At 36.9% G+C, this 17,600-nt stretch overlaps 1 protein-coding gene across 1 annotated transcript in view; it reads left to right on the forward strand.

Moving 5' to 3' along the window:
* The window catches only part of Tbc1d5 (TBC1 domain family member 5), a 433,073-nt gene that overhangs the window by 231,136 nt on the left and 184,337 nt on the right, over window positions 1–17,600 (forward strand). The window contains 4 exon segments of the mRNA XM_027394567.2: window positions 2,169–2,277; window positions 3,678–3,767; window positions 3,866–3,940; window positions 6,142–6,209. Coding sequence (XP_027250368.1) covers window positions 2,169–2,277; window positions 3,678–3,767; window positions 3,866–3,940; window positions 6,142–6,209 — 342 coding nt within the window.

Consider the following 17,600-nt stretch of genomic DNA (forward strand, 5'->3'; position numbering starts at 1 on the left):
TTTCTCTCTCTCTCTCTCTCTCTCTCTCTCTCTCTCTCTGTGTGTGTGTGTGTGTGTGTGTGTGTGTGTGTGTGTGTGTGTGTATACATATCTTCCAACTTCAAAGGATATGGATTAAAGGCATGTGGATTTTTGCTTCAAATAAGCAAAAAACCCTCAAAGGTGTGTACTCTTTTTGAGTTTCGGGTACTTCCAGATATAGTTAAACTGACAACCAAGAATAGCCATCACACTTCTTCCCAAGAAGCCAAAGCTCCTAAGCTAGGTCTGAGTGCCCCAGGAGCCCCCCCTAACTCCATGTTGGGATTTTAAACTGAGCTGACCTTCCAGACCTCTCTGCTGTGAATTCATGTGGTCAGCAGCCATCATGGCACTTTTAAAAATAAGTTTGCTCTGTACTGAGTACTGAAATGCATATGCCATGGAAATGCCCACTGAACTTTATCTCTAGTCCTTTTAACATTTTCTTAAGGTGTAAGACCCCACCCCCACCCCAGAAGCCCAGGCCTCCAGAATCTTTTCCCAGGACTGCCGCCACCCCAATCACTGTGAGGAGGCAGAAACTTGATGCAAACAGCAAGAGGCTTTAATGAAAGGTGGATGTTGTACAAACGGGCTCTCTCAGCATGCAGGCTAGAGAACAACCCTGTCCCCCAGGCACAGGTGTTTTTAAAGGCAAAAACCACAAGCTTAGGGAGGGGCGTGACCAGAGTCATGGGTTCCTAGGAGGCCCTTTGTCTTGAGGAGAGGGCTGGCAATCAGATGGCCTCCTGACTCACCAGTTGTAAAACCTGCGGACCTCAGGATATGCTTATCTTGCCTGAGCAAACGGTAACTATCTCTTTGTTTCATAGGGACTCTTAATTGTTAATTATTGACACATTGGCCAGTGAGGCAATCTGTTTCCTCCATGAGCTCCTCGGGGAGGGTGGCCATCTGGGAATTCTTGGTACCCAGTTATCTTATGGCCTTGTAAGCTGGTAAATTCCAGGCACTAAGTCATAGTAGTGGCCTTAGTTTCTGGGTTAGGCTGCCCTACATTCAGTTTAGAGAGTTTCCTTATCTGGGCTATATTTCTTTGCTAATTTTTAAGTCTTTCAAAGGTATTATTCTTCTGTCCATTCTCAGCATACATGGAATCTGGCCAGTGATGGCCTTGTGTTTCTGAGGTTTCAGTAGCTTTCTTCCTAAGGCCACCTTTCTTCAGATATTTTATCTGAGATCTTTGGCTTTGATCTCAATTTTATATCTTTAGTCAATTTGGTTGTAGTATTGTGGAATTTAAGGGTAACTTCATGAAGCTGATCTCAGTAGCATCCCTGTGACAAATGACACTTACCGTTTATTTTGGTGCAAGATGCTGGGAATGTGGCTCTAATGCCTTTAGTCAACCTCAGGTGATGGTTTGGGACAATTAATTTCCAATTGTTTCCCAGTGGAGCAGATTTACTTGTATATTAATGAGACACAGGTGTGGGCCCCTGGTGCCTGCATACCTGTGAGGCATGTTTCAGTGGTTTATCTACTTAGCCACAGTTACTACGGGGTATTCAAGCTTTGCCTTTAACAGTTTTTACACTGAAGCTTTTAAATTTTTTTGATGCTTTCTTGAAATTTCTCTGCATCTGTTAACATTTTCCCACTGATCATGTAGAAAGAAGCTGTCGATAATTCAATAGGAAACATGCACAGCTTAAAAAGGTGGTATTCTATTACATTTAACTGTCCAGCCTAGCAGGAAACAAAACAGGGTCATTCAAAGAGGTATTTCCTGTGAGAAGTCAATATAACAGTCCCCTTCTTTCCCATGTAATTTTGGAAACAGGTGTACTTTTGTTAATAGATAAATAAGTCGTATTTTATAAGACTCATTTTTCTTATGTATTCATGAAACCACACTACCACTGTTTTCGAGGAAATGGAATAGCCTCCATAGACATTACAAATTTAAGAAGCTAGGATAATTATAGCGATCTACATATTCATTAAATCTACAGAAGAACTGTGTCCAAGAAGACAGCCATTCGTTCAGACACAGAACACCACTAAATCCATGCATTTTAAAAGTTAAATTTCTTAGGCTATTTAAGATTAGTTTCCTATAGCACTCCTCTTTAGTAGAAGGATTTTAACAAAAGGACACCACTGATCTGGTTTCTTTCCTACAGGAAAGAATGGGAAGAACTATTTGTAAACAACAATTACTTGGCAACAATAAGACAGAAGGGGATTAATGGGCAGCTGAGAAGCAGCAGGTTCCGCAGCATCTGCTGGAAGGTAAGAAGGAAATATTTACTTACCATTTGTGGTGGCCCTATGTCAGCACATTACCTGATGCCCTGGAAGATTACCCATGCTTGCATCACAGGATTTTCCAGGATATTTTACTCCTCTTTTATTTATTTTTTTTAAGCCATTCATGTTTACCTTTCATTGGACATTTACTAATAAGGTTGGGGCACCTGGGCAAGTGAAGCTAGTGAATGAATCCTTTGAAGTAACTCTTTTCTTAAGTAGTGAACATTTCAGAGCAGCACTATTAAATTTCCTGGAGGGGGCTTTTCAGATTTTCTTGAAGTTGGGCAGAAGTGGAGGAGCAAGCTTGAAGTTCCTGTTATTTGAGATGCTATCATTTAATCATCCTCCTTTTGTCTTACTAAAGAGCACATGGAAAAGACTTAACATTCTTTTGTTAGAAACATAAAATGGAGGGCAACCAGGAGAGCAGAAGGAAATTGGGTCATTCTCCTTTGGAGAGAAGGGTCATTGGTTACCAAAAGTGGGAATGATAATCTGCCGTCATCGTTTTAATTGCTTTAAAAAATTAGCCTTCCTTGTTCTCTAAAATGAATGAATTTGGGTGTAGACTTATTTTTTAAATGACCTCTATCAACATTTTTAAGGCTATGTGCATAAATTGAGCATGCAAATTCTGTGCAAATCAAAACAATAAGAAATACATGATGTATTATATAATTCTAGATTTAATAATTTAGATTTAATAATGAAAATACATTTTTCTTTCTTAAGAATCAGACAGAAGACCTGCTGTTAGAAAATTTGTATTCAAATATTTGTGTCCCACCCTCATTCCCTGTTGTTTAACTTTAAGTATATTTCATTTACTAAAAATAAACCTAAGTCTGTATTCATTTTATTAATATATTAAAACTAAATTAAATCAAATTTGTCATTTTATGAATGCTTATTGTGAAAATCTGATTGCCAGTTGTAAATTACATTCTCTGCTATTTAAGGTGCAGCCTCATTTCTGTGCCCTCAGCCCTCAGGTCACTGACTTGATGCAAACCTAGGGATTGTTTACCAGTTGCTGCCTGCAGTACCTTTCTACCATTCCCAGGACCATTAGATTTGAGCCTCCATGTGTTTTCCTGCCTTTTTAGAATCAATCTTGAAGAAAGCTAAATCTATTTTGTGGTTTAACTTTTTAAATTTTGCTTTTAAGCATTGATTGCTTAATTTTTGACTACTCTAAACATATTTTTAATATATCCATGAATATACTTTGGGAAATGAAATGATTATATTGAATGGGACATATTATGAATGTGGTGTTTCTTTAAAGTTTCAAAAGATCTTATTTAGCCTGATTTTCATACATAGTAGATTTTTTTTTTTTACAATGTTTTCTCTTTTTCTCCTCCCTCCCCCAATAGCTCTTTCTTTGTGTTCTTCCTCAAGATAAAAGTCAATGGATAAGTAGAATTAAAGAACTAAGAGCATGGTATAGCAGTATTAAAGAAATAGTAAGTAAAGAGTAAATGTAACTACTGCAGTTATTTTCATATGCTTACTTTAAAGTTCATTAGCCTCTGATCTTGCTATATGTCTCTTTCTTTACCAGCATATCACTAATCCAAGGAAAGTTGTTGGCCAGCAGGATCTGATGATCAACAATCCCCTTTCACAAGATGAAGGAGTAATGTTCCTTTTTATTATGTTTGTTTGTTTTAAAATTAATTCATTCTTTTATGTGTATGGGTGTTTTGCCTTGTATGTATGTCTGTGTACCCTGTGTGTGCCTGGTGGCTTTGGAAGCCAAAGGAGCATGGTAGATTCCCTGAAACTTGAGTTATTTGTGGTTATGAGCCACTATGTGGGAGCTGGCAACCAAACCAAGTACTCTACAAGAGCAGCCAGGGTCTTAACTACCAAGTCATCTCTCAAACCTGTGTTCTAACTTTTTTTCATTCTGAAAAACACACTTTAATGTGTAGTGTAAGGGTACTTTATATGAAAATCCCTTGCAAACAATGTATTTCATGCCCTGTGTTTTCATTATTCTAAATACTGAACTACCTAAATCCTAATGTGTGTGTGTGTGTGTGTGTGTGTGTGTGTGTGTGTGTGTGTGTGTGTGTGTAGTGCATGAGTGCACGTATATATGCACACCTGTAGAAGTCAAAGGTGAGCATGGTATCCTGCGCTATCATTTTTGCCTTGTTCCCTTGAGACTAGGTCCTCCTCTAAAGCTCAAGCTTGCTGTCAGCTTCTGAGTAGCATCCCCTGGTCTCTTTTCCCAGTGCTGGAGTTACAGCCACAAAAGGCCATGTTCAGCTTTGTGTAGTGCTAGGGACTCACACTCAGGCCTCACGCTTGCATCTTCCCCATTGAGGGATCTGCTCAGCACCTGTGGACCCATCTCTGGAAGGTTCTCCTGCCTCCAAATGGTGTTACGTCACTAAGCCTTCAACACAGCAGCCTTTGGGAGCTGTCAGGATCTACACCACAGCAATTTCTCCTGAGTTACCCACTGCACTATAAATTGTTTCTTGCTTTTTAAATGTAGGATTACTCTATTTTTGAAAAATGAATGGTAATTTCAAGTTATCTGTTGTCTTCCAAAATATATTTTATTGTTATTATAAATTTATACAGTTGATTTTGACTTTAAACATATTGACATTAATATGAGCTGTGTTTCAACATAAAAACTGGCTACCTGTTTTCTTGAACTCAGTTTTCTTTCATGGAAAATTTGCCAGAATTTAGCTAATTTAATTAATTAATAAACATTAATCCATTATAATATCGAGAAATAAATGGATTGTCTATTTATCCCTGGGTAACTTTCATCTGAATAATTAACTGCTAATTATAGGCTTGTGTTCACATTCTAAGAATTTTTTGTGTTCAAAATTAAATTTTCACGTACTTGCCTACAAGCCTGGCCACCTGGGTTCCATCCCTAAGACACGTGTGTGTGTGTGTGTGTGTGTGTGTGTGTGTGTGTGTGTGTGTGTACGCGTGTATTTACACGCATGCATGAATGAGCAAAAACTTATGTATTATAAGTGACACTAGGGGGAAGTGCAGTGGGTCTCATAAGAGATAACTCTAAAATGGAATAGCATCCCTATGAGGGATGCAGTGGAGTGGGAAGTAGCTAAGGAGCACCTTAGAAGTACACATTTGGTAGGACTGTCCCTGGAAGAAATTACCTACCCATAGTGACTGTGTAGAAGCTTATATCCTGATGGAGTGCAGGATAGTTATTACTTAACAGAGACTATATAACTTACTTTTTCATTGCTGCCCTACACCTATGTTTGTAGTTGAGAAAGAATTTTTTCCCATTTTATAGCTATATTAAAATTTTTCTGATGCATGAACTTTGCTATAGCACCATAAGATATGAAATAACTTTTAGATGGTTAGTTTTGTTCCTTTGTTTTGTTAAGAGAGGTTCCTACTACATGGCCTTGCTAGACTGAAACTTGTTAGGGCTGGCCTCAGACTCATAGATACCTTCCTGCCTCTGCCACCAGTGTGAGGGGATTAAAGGTGTGTGCCACTTTACCCCATCATTACAGTTTTTAGAATTTCCCCAAGTTAACATTTTGAGAATGTAAATGCCTCTTAGACTAGGAAACAGTAGTGGAATGCCCTTCATCCTACAGAGATGATGAAACTTCAAAAATGCATACAGCAAGGAATTGAAAAAATTGTAAGGGGTTGAATTAGACTAGATTTTAATAAAAATTATTTCTGTCAGGTTTCTGAGAAATCTAAAGTGGCAGCTTAGAGAAGAGTAAATTCAATCACTTAAATTGCTAAACTAAAGTCATAAAAGTCAAGCAGTGTGGGATTGTTTTAATTAGGTTATTCTCATTTTTCCAGAGTCTTTGGAACAAGTTCTTTCAAGATAAAGAACTACGATCCATGATTGAGCAAGATGTCAAAAGAACGTATGTAGAGCTGTGCTTTGTTCACTAATCAGAATGGTGTTACTTCTCTGAAATCTTAACACAGTGTGAGAACCCTAGAGGAGCCTTAAGTGATTGCACTATTCTACTTGGAAACTTATTTTTTTTAAATAAATTTTGATTTTACAGATTTTTTTCTCCAAGATTTCAAAATATTCAACTTAAGCTGCACATCAACCAAAGTTATGTTACCTTTAACAATTTCTGATCCTTTCCATTATTCTGAAAGTGTTGTATTGTGTGATTATTTATATTGATAATACTTAGCTTATTTCTGTGTCTACAGTTAAATTGCCTTCCAACGAAGTTACTCTGTGTCCTTCTTACTGTTTACTGAAGTTATCCTTCTTGTTTTTTTCTGGGTGCTATTCAGGTTTGTAAATAAGCTGTTGTGTTAATCTATTGACATTCACATGAAAAGTCACCTCTTTTGCATAGTAAATATCCTATCATTGTTACAAATGAGAACTCATCTTTCTGCATTGTCTGTTAGGAAATACTTGGGTTTGCCTCCAAGATCCAGTGTGAGTTCTAGATAATGCATGGTAGAACTATGGTCAAATTATTCTCAGTGTCCTCTATCTTAGTGTCCTTTTCTGTAAATGAAGATAATAGTACTTACCTCCCAAAGGTTTTATGAATTAATCACTTAAGTTTGGTTATCCCTTGCCAAAATTTCTTGAAAATAGAACATGTCATATTTTGACTGTCTGTGTAGAATGTGTCAGTTAGTAATCCTTAATCCAAAAATCCTGAATCCTTAATGGTTCAGAATTCAAAACTTTTTGAATATTGATTCAGTGCCCTCAAAATTTTGGGCATGCATGCAAAGTAAAGTAGTGATTTAGAAAGCTTTGTGGTTCAGCTGTTATACAATGTTAGTAACATTAATCTTTGGAGCTGCACTTACTATGAAGCCACAGAGAATGCTTTAGAAATATTTAACCTGCAACATTTCCAGCGTGTTCTGTCTATAACAGTACCAGGCCTCTGGCTTTCTGACATTCAAGTCTTTCATTTATGTACCAAAACACTGAAGCATCAGATGACTTGAACTACTACCTAATTACCTACACTATTCAACAGATGGGATTTTCTGTTTAAAAATGGTAATAACTCAAAGAATCAGGAGTTGAGAGATCAGCTAAACTGCAGCTAATGTGTGCAGTGGGAATCATTTTAATTATCTTGCGTCTCCCAGTTAGTTCAGGAGTCACCCATTTTGTAAAATAAGCTCTTCTCAGAGGGCAGTACCTGGTCTCTTTAGTGCCAACTTCCAGAAACTGAAGCACCTTTGTATCGGCACATATGAGGCTCATAGAAAATACTGATTCTTTTTAAAGATGAAGGAATTTCCTCATCGACCATTTAAGAACTTTGTTAATCAGTGTTGAAAAAACAGACCTCATCCTGAAAACACATAGAATTACATGTTACTAGCCAAATAGTAGCGGTATTTATTTTTAAAAGTTTTAAAACTATTACATCTCAGAGGACAAATTTTATTTCATCTTTCTAAATATTAAATGGAAGTGGAGAGGTGATGGCACTAGCCTAGAACCGCACACTTAGAAACCAGAGTGGTCCAGAGTGATCATAAAATACAAAGTGAGAGAGGAGTATAGATTGTTCTAAGTAATCCGAGCAAGACCTTATCAATCATTTTGCTTACTGAGCTCAGATGTTTTCCCTGGCTGAGTAAGACATCATTAGATATGGAAAACAGGTCTTTGTCTCTTTTTTTTTTCTGTTCTGTTTTTTCACCCCAGAAAAATATAAGATGTGTGTGCATCAATACATATAGTTAATTTTTCTCCTGTTTTTTTTTTTTCCCCCTACTAGTATATTTGAAGGCACATACAAGATTCAGAATAGATAGGTGGGAGGGCCTATAGTTCAAAGTGTAGCTGGGAGTCAAGATGGCCAATGTCACACTCCTTTACCCCTGGTGCTACAGAGAATAAGACAAGGAGATGTCTGGGAAATCCAGTGCAACCTGGTTTATGTAGGAAGATTCTATCCCAAAACAAAACAAAAACTGAAAAACAAAACAAAAAAAAAATTGCAGAAGACTGAGTATTGAAGATAGGGTAACTAGTATTACTTTACAGTAACCAAATTTCAAAATCATTAAAGTCTAATAGCTTGAATATTTTACCACTTTCCATCTGGTGGTGGTAGTGGGTTTTTGGTTTTGAAACAGGGTCACTTTTATCCCTAGTTGTCCTTGAATTCCCTGCATAGCCAAGGACGACCTTAAACTCATGATCTTGCCTTTCCCTCCCAAATGCTGGTATTAAAGGAATGAACCACCATCCCTAGCTCCTAGTGATCTTAAATCCATCATTTTCAGTTAAATCTACAAAATTACCAGTAATACAATGGAAGCAAAAAAGTGCCATTCAGACAAGTTTATACTGAAGAATTTGGGCTTTTTAAAACATGCATTGTGTCCTGTGTTATGTATGGATTGATTTTTCCTACACTTTCAAAAGGGGAGATAACAGCTCTGTAGAAGTGAAGTGGAATAGTGGGTATGTACTGTGAGAACAGCAAATAGTTATATTTGCCTTAGGAACCTGATTAGAGAAGGAATCTCCGAGAAGAGATTTATACTAACCATCCTTTTACAGATCTAGCAGAGTAGTATTTCAGGCAGTGGGAACACCTGTTCAAAAATTGCCCCTAAAAATGAGTGTTGAGAGGAACAAAATGAAGTGAGGTATGACTAGAACTAAGTCATTTAAAGAAAGGAATCTAAAAAGATGGGATTCCGTACACAAACCATGCTTAGAAGTCTGGGTTTGTTCACATCGTACTAGGAAGCTGTTGGAAGATAACCGAGTCTTTAGGGGTAAAGGGTGCCAGTGACTTAAACTGAAGATGTAGTAGTAAAGATGGGAGTGAATAGACTGATGACACACCTTTTATATTGCTAAATACAAATCAGTTTACTCTGTTCTATTGAATTATTGCTGCTCTGCTTGGAGTTCTCAGCCTCCTATCTATCTATGAGCTGTTTTTTGTTGTTCTCATTTGATATATTTGGTATCTTTTCTCCTGCAGTCCATTCCATGTGCTCAAGGCAAATTTATAATCCTATGGCTTTATAGTCAAACCCCTGTGACTGTCTATGGCCACAGAGTAGACTTTCCTCTTTGTATAACACACATCTAACTCCCTGTCACAGGGTTACTTTCTGTCATTATTTCAGAACAGGTTTTGCCTAGCATTCTGCTTAACCACAGCTTGTTGAGGGCCCCTGCCACTCACCATATTCAGGACACATATTATGGTCTTTTTCAAGTGCCTATTTTTCATTCCATTGAATTTTCCTGTAACTTTTGTATGATATGTAACTTTGCTCTTACATTTATTTAAGTTTATCTCATATACATTCATGACATTTTTATTAATCTCAACGGTTGTCTGGCATGATAGATGCCAAAATAAGTATGACAGGTACACAGTAAGAAGTTCAAGTCTAATAGGGAAAGCAGCAAAAAGCATTACAGTGAGACCACTTGGTACCATAGGAGAAGCCGTGTATCCAAGGCCTTTGGAGTTAGTTTGTCTCCACTTCTCATCTTATGGATGGACCCTGAGAATGCAAAGAGCTGCTGAGTCTCACTTTTGGTTCTGTTGTTGTTGTTGGTTTTGTGGTGGTTTGTTGCTTTGTTTTGACTTAGGCTGTTTTTTTTTTGTTTTTGTTTTTGTTTGTTTTTTAGTCTCAAGACACATTGCCAAATTGTTGCACAATAAAAGACCCATAATTGTGATAGTCAACGGCAATACATGCTGCCTCACTTTCACTGTACTTGTTAACATCTTTCAATCTTACCAAACATACACATGTTTAAACAATCCATTAGCATCAACCTTCTAGCCTGGGTTTAAATAAGAAAATTTGATTGTTGGGTTGTTTTTGACCTGGATATTCATTGTGTTAAATATTTTCCTCTTAAATTGTTTTAATATTCATTTTAAGCCACTGCTTAATTTTTACTTTTAAGAGGCTTATATTTCAAATTAATTGTTCCTTATCTGAGGCTAATGAAGTAACTATCCCTATTTTTATTAGTGAAACAAAACCATGATATAAGGTAAATTAATGTCCAGTCTCTAGAATTTCTAATTTAGTGTATGGATTGTACTGAAAAATTTTTTTTTTGCCCCATTTTAATTAAAAAGCCCAAATGTTAGCAATTTTAAATTTTAACATTATTTAAAATAACTGAGTTTAGGATGCAATAGCATTTTCATACTAGATGCCAAAGAAGTATGTTATTTGGTCTGTCAAGGTCTGTTCTAAAAATATACAGTATCTATAATGCCATTTGCAGATTAACATACCATGAGCTTTGCCAAATAGTGTCATCTTTTCTTTAGATACATTCTGTCTCTTGAAGTGGATGATTAAAAGTTCTTTGAATTATAATATTTTCCTTTTAACTTCAACTTGCCTGTATGATTTGCTGGTCATTGTCTTTAGCTTTTGGTCTTTTTTTCTTCTTACTAATTGCTACCATTTCAGATATTTCTGTTTCCTATGTGAGTCTACATGATGCAGTTAGTCACTTTTACTTTCGCTTTTTGAAGGATAGAATATTTTTTATTTTAGAGCTTGCTTTTATTTATAATTCATATATAGGCCAAATAAACTGTATCCTCACTTTTAAAAAAATCATTTACCATTTTGAGTACTGATTAATAATTGCAAAATTCTCTTTTAAACTATAGATATGTACTAGTCACTTGATTAGAAACAATACATCAATGACTAAGGTATTTGTAAATAAAATTTAAAATTAAGTGTCTTTTACATTAATCAAATTCAAATCTTAATGGCTATTGGACAGACTTATGTCGACTATTTCTAACTTTGTAGAAGGTTTTGTTGAACACTATTATATAGATAATTCCTATTTTATGTGTAGTGTATTATATGAATATGTTTAGGTTTTATTCATATTGGATATGTAACTGGCAGATGCTGAATATTTGCATTGTTTTCTTTTTCCTTTAGAAATATGCAATTTTTATAATATATAAGACTTAATAAGTTTTGGTCAAGTGTAATTAATTCTCTATTACATTGTGGTATACTGATAGCAAGCAGACCATTGTTGGAAAACACTGATATATTAGTGCTATCCAAACAATTTTGCAGAACTTATTTATTTAATTATTATTCTTTTAAATGTGAAGTCTACATTTGCCTTCACTCCCTTTTCTCCAGAAGTACTCCCAGAATGTCCTAACTGTTGGAATATTTTACACAGTTTCCTTACAATCTACTTTTATTTAAATTAAAAACAAATTACTCTAGGGAAAGGGGGATTTTACAAGCAATTTCAAAGCAGAATTGATTTTGGTGTGTGTTAATGCAGACAATCTGCCCAGTGTTAAAATGTTACAGGGGAAAAAAATACAAGCTGCCATATTCATGTGATCACACCAAAATAGCAGCTTGTATTTATATTTTCCGTCTCCTTGAGGTGGACTGCAGGCACACATGAATGAAGAGATGTGCTTCGGGTTGTGATTTTATTTAATGCAGACAAAGTACACGCTTGTGCATTCACAACCAGCCCTCACATATGCACTTATTCACAGCCGAGAAAGTGAAAACTACAACACAAGCCGCTCTCCATGAGTTGTCAGCAACCTGTGTGTGTGTTTTTTAAATATTAAAGAGGGGGAGAAAACAGATTTTCAGGGATAGAAAAAACAGTTCCTCTGTCCAATGGCCCACAGTCCTTATTTCACATTTAAGGTAAAAACTAAAATTATTATTGTTGTTGCATACATAACTTAGAAATAAGTGTTTCATACTGCTGTTGTTTTTTTTCCACTTATTGAAGATAGATGTTGGGTTTTTTTTTCCCCAAATAATATATCATGATTACAGTTTCCCCTCCCTCTTAGCAGTTTCTCCTTGCCACTCCTCCCACCCAGATCCACCCCTTCTTGTCTTTCATTAGAAAACAACCAGGCTTATAAGATAATAATTAAATAAAATAAAAACTAGCAGAAGGAATAGAGCCCAGGAGAAGGACCCAGAAACAGAGACATACTTGTTTGCACCCCCGAGAATCCCATAAAAAAACTACACTTGAAGCCATAGTTTATATGCAAAGAATCTAGTGCAGACCCATGCAGCCCTGTGCAGGCTGCCTCAGTCTCCAGGAGTTCGTGTAAGCTTTGATCATGTTGACTTATTTTTTTCTTGGTGTCTGCCTCCCCTCTAGCTCTTTCTGTTTTTCCACCTTCTCTTCAGAAGGCTCCCCTGATCCCTGAGGAAAAGGATTGCATGAAGACATCCCATTTAGGGCTGCATGTTTCAAGGTCTCTCACTCTCTGCCTACTGTCTGGCTGTAGGTCTCCGTATTTTCCCGTCTGCTGCAGAAGGAAGTTTCTCTGATGTTGGCAGAGCAAGGCACTGATCTATGAGTATAACATAATGTCATTAGGATTTATTTTATGGCTATTTTTTTTCGAACCTCGTAGTATCTGGTTTTATCACAAGTCCTTAGGCTAGTCTCAGGACAGTTTTGGGTATGTTGTCATTCTCATGGAGTGGGCCCTCTGTCAAATCAGTTCCTAGTTGGTTACTCCCACAGGCTTTGTGCCACCATTATACTAGCATATCTTTCAGGCAGAACACCATTGTCAGACAAAAGGTTTATGTTTGGCTTGGTGTTTTCACTTCTCTTTTGGTAGCTTGCAGGCTACCCTCCTGTGCCAAAGACACCATCATGTAGGGGTGAATGCTTTAAGTAGGTACCAGCTAGACTTATCCATGTTCAGTGAGTTGTGCAGGTGTTGTCTCCACCAATGTGACCATGCTGTCATTTTGTGGACAGTAGCTTCCCTGTCTTGGCAACAGCCTGGGTTGTTTGTGGGATTCCCGTGGAACCCTTTTGGCCAACAACTCAATTGGATATTACCCAGTCCCACTATTGGAAACTTCATTTGGTGACAAGAGATGTTCATTTGGGACTGTGTGTCCTTATTATTTGGCAATTTCATTTAGATCAAATTCATTTATGTATGTATTTTACAGAGCTTCTCTTGTATTTTTCCCATAGTACCGCTCAATGGCTCTTAATTTCCTGTCCCCTTCCCCACTTGATCCTCCTATTTCAGAACTCCCATGCATCAACAACTATATGTTTTATTTCCCTGTCCTAAGGAGGGCTATCTATCTAACCTAGTCCCTTACTCTGTATCTAACCTTTGGGGTTCTTAGGTTATAACTTGGTTATCATTGACCCAACAGCTAATTTCTACATAAAAGTAAATACATACTACATTTGTCTTTTTGGACCCCACTCAAGATGGTTTTTCTTTTTCTAGTTGTATGTATTTACCTGCCAATTTCATGATTTAATTTTTTTATGTCTAAGTAAGACTTCATTGTGCAAATGTATCACATTTTAATAATCCATTATTCTGTTGAGGAACATCTAGGTTATTTCCAATATCTGGCTACTGTGAATAGAGCAGCAATGAACATTGTTGAGCAAGTGTCTCTGTGGGAGGATGAAACATCCTTTGGGTATATGCCTTATATGCCGTGTCTTGAAGGAGATTGATTCTCATCTTCCTGAGGAACCTCCGTACTGATTTCCATAGTGGCTGTATAAGTTTGCACACCCACCAGCGATGGAGGAGTGTTCTCCCTTACTCCACATCCTCTCTAGCATGAGCTGTCACTTTCATTGATCTTAACCATTCTGACAGATGAAGATAGAATCTCAAAGTAGTTTTGATTTGCATTTCCCTGATAGTTAAGGATGTTGAACATTTCTTTAAGTGTTTCTTCGACATTTGAGTTTCCTCTTTGAAGAATTCTCTGTTTAGGTCTGTTTTTGCCTCATTTTTTAAGTTAGATTATGTGTTTTCTTGATATCCTGTTTTTTGAGTTCTATGTAAATTTTGGATGTCAGCTCCCTATTGGATGTATAGTTGGTAAAGATCTTTTCCCTTACAGGCTACAGCTGTATTCAAACCACCTTGTTCTTTGTCATGGAGAATCTTTTCATTTTCATGAGATTTCATTTGCTAATTGTTAATTTTAGTGCATGTGCTAAAGGTGTTCTGTTCAGAAAGTTTTTTTTTTTTTCATGTACTAATGAGTTCAAAACTATTCTCCACTTTCTCTTCTCTCCAGTTCAGTGTATCTGGTTTTATGTTGAGGTCTTTGGTCCATTTGGAGTTGGGTTTTGTACAGGATGATAAATATGAATCCATTTGGATTCTTTTACATTCAGACATCCGGTTTGACCAGCACCATATGTTGAAGATGCTGTCTTTATTCCAGTGTGTATTTCTGTCTGGCTTCTTTATAAGGGAAATCAGATGTCCATAGCTGTGTGTACTTATGTTTGGGTCTTCAGTTTGATTCCATTGATTAACGTTTCTGTTTTTCTGCCAATGTGTGTTGTTTTTATTACTATAGCTCTGTTGCACAGCTTGAAGTAAAGAAAGTCATACCTTCAGCTGTTCTTTTACATTTCAGGATTGTTTTAACTATCCTGGTTTTTTTGTGTTTCTGCATGAAGCTGAGAATTGCCTTTTCAAGACCTGTGAAGAATTGTGTTGGAGTTTTGATGGAGATTGCATTGGATCTGTAGATTGCTTTTGGTAGGATAGTCATTTTTACTGCTGCTTTGCTTCTCTGATCTTTCAGCTCACCCCCCCACTCCCCAATAGCTTACTCCGAGTTTTTATTATTAAGACCAAAGAGATTTCCTGCTACAAATTACTTTTTGGTAAATTACTATGACCCACAGCTGTTATAGAAGTTGTACATTCTAATAAAGACTGCTTCTTCTTTTATATACCCACATTTTGTTGTGAGTTATCACTTAAAATTATGTACAGATCTCCAGCTTTCTCTAAGCTCCAAAATTCTTAGGTATCTTTGTAGTCTCCTTGGTGGGCATATATTTGTGGCTAGCCATCTACTTCATTCCTTGAATCCTTCTTCTGTTTAAGAAACATTTATTGAATACTTTCAGTGCACAAAGCACATATGAAACAAATTGGACAGAACATAAATGAATCCGCATGTTGCAGCTTATTTAGAAAGTGGTGACAATTAAAATCCGCATTTCCAGTTCAGTATTTCTCAACTATGAATTTTTGACATTTTAGACCAAGTAACTGCTGTGAGAGGCTGTTAGGTTCAGGTTGGTCTGTAGTCTTCTTGTTAACCCTGGGGCGGCAGGAATGGGGGCACACTTCTAAACCCTTTTCAAGAGCTTTTTTTCCCCATGATTGAAGAATTTTCTGTAGCTTTATTTTAGCTCTTACAAAAGGGTTTCTCAGTCAAGCTTCTGGTTTCATCTTTAATCTTTATTTTTCCGTCTGTGTCCTAGATTTTATTTTGCCAAGAAACAGTGCCATAATGTTAACATTGGTTGCTGATTGGAGAGGCTGAGAATTGAAGATTTTAAAGTCAACAGCTTCTTGCACATGCATGCTTCCCAGTTCTTTCCTTTTGCTTTGTCTTTGTTCATTCTACCCTAGAGAAGGAGAGCCAGGAAATGACTCCTTCAGTACTGTTTTTGGATTCTCCTCAGCAGTGTCACCCAGCTTATTAGCATGCTTACTGTTTCAGTGTGACCAGAGGCTCCAGTGTGTCAGGATATCTGCCTTGTATAGTAGTGGACTCTTGTCCTCCTTGGGTCCTATATTGGTTTCCGTATTGTCACTGAAGCCCTTGCTGGCAGCTGTTCCTGGGTTGTCTTTACCAGTCTCTTTCATACCCTCACCCCTTCCCCAGCTTTCTCCTGAAGACCTCTCTTGGCTTCCAGTACCTGCAACTTCTCAGCATTGTCTTAAACACATCTTCCTTTCAGCCCTTGAGACTTTTGTTGGTCACCTGTTTTGTTTGTTTGTTTTGTAATTTGACTACAACATTTCTCCCTTCCCTTTCCTCCCTTCCATTCCTCCTATATGCTCTCTTCACACTCCCTCGAATTCCTGTCTTCTGATATATGTGTTTTCATTCTGCGTTAGACTGTTGTTCATAAACAGTAAACCCCAGTAAGGTATTATAGTTGTTTGAGTGGTTAATGGTAAACTAGGGAGTTTTCATCATCTCATTTTCAGGTTTGGATAAGTGCTTAAATTTGATTTTCTGTTTTTGAAATATGGGTATAACACCAGTTATTTTTTCTTCAGGTCCTTCTGTGCTTCTTTGTCCTGCTTCATGACTATAAACCCTTACCAGGGGCTTTGTTTTTTTCCCCTGGGGCATCTTATTGAATACTTACATCTTCACTAATTCATCTGGGCCCAATGCATTGTCTGTTTTAATACTTCTAATTACCTAATTATGTACTATAATTCGGGGACAAAGCCCTTCATCGTTTTACTCATTTCTTAACCCTTTTCTTTCTTGGGAAGTATTTTGTTGTATCTTTGTTCTTTGAAAACTATTGAGTTAAGATAATCTAGATATCTGTCTATAGTGAAGACTTCTGATGCAATGCCAAATATTGCCAGAAACACTTTGAATTCATTGTGGTGTTTATTTTGAGTTAACTTTTGGTAATCACATGTTCAGAAACCTTTGGCTTTTGCCAGTTTTTTCTTTTCTTCTTTTTTGAGTGAGCCACATTCATTTGGGTGATTGCCTGTATTTTAAGAATTTTGAGTATTGGGTACTGGAGTGATGGCTTAGCAGTAAGACCACTAGCTGTTCTTCTAGAGGACATGAGTTTAATTCCCAGCACCTATATCAGTTCCTAACAGCTGCCTATAGCTGCAGCTCCAGGGGAGCCCATGCCTTTTTCCTCTGTGGGCACCAGCACTCACATGCATGCAACTACAAACACACATAGAGTTTTTAAAATGGCATGTTTTGAAAGCTGAGTACTACACAGGTATCCAGCCCATAACCTTTGAGTTCCATTATTTTAGAGCATATATATAAGTGAAAACATGTAGATTTCACCTTTCTGTTTATACTTTATTTTCCTTACATGTTTTCCATTTCCATTCATATTCTTACAACTAGTAGATTTTCTTCCTGTTTTAGTGCTGAAAGGTTTTCCGTTGTATAAGCATAGTGCATTTCATCTCAATCTTCCCTCCATTGGAGGTGCTCACTTGGTATATATTTTATGTGCTACATTGGAATTGGAATTATGGACATTTCTTTGATATGTCAAATCTTACAGCAAGTGTAAAGAAGTGGATATTCTAATTTTATATATTTAAGGATCCTTCATACCATCTTCTATAATGGCAATATTAATTTACATCCTCACCAACAGTGGTCTGGGATTCCATTTTCACATAATCACTCATACGTCATACTTTTGTCTTTTTGAGGTTATCCATTCTGTCAGATGTGAA

This window comes from Cricetulus griseus (genome assembly GCF_003668045.3).
Source record: "Cricetulus griseus strain 17A/GY chromosome 1 unlocalized genomic scaffold, alternate assembly CriGri-PICRH-1.0 chr1_0, whole genome shotgun sequence".
NCBI classification, from domain to species: Eukaryota; Metazoa; Chordata; class Mammalia; order Rodentia; family Cricetidae; genus Cricetulus; species Cricetulus griseus.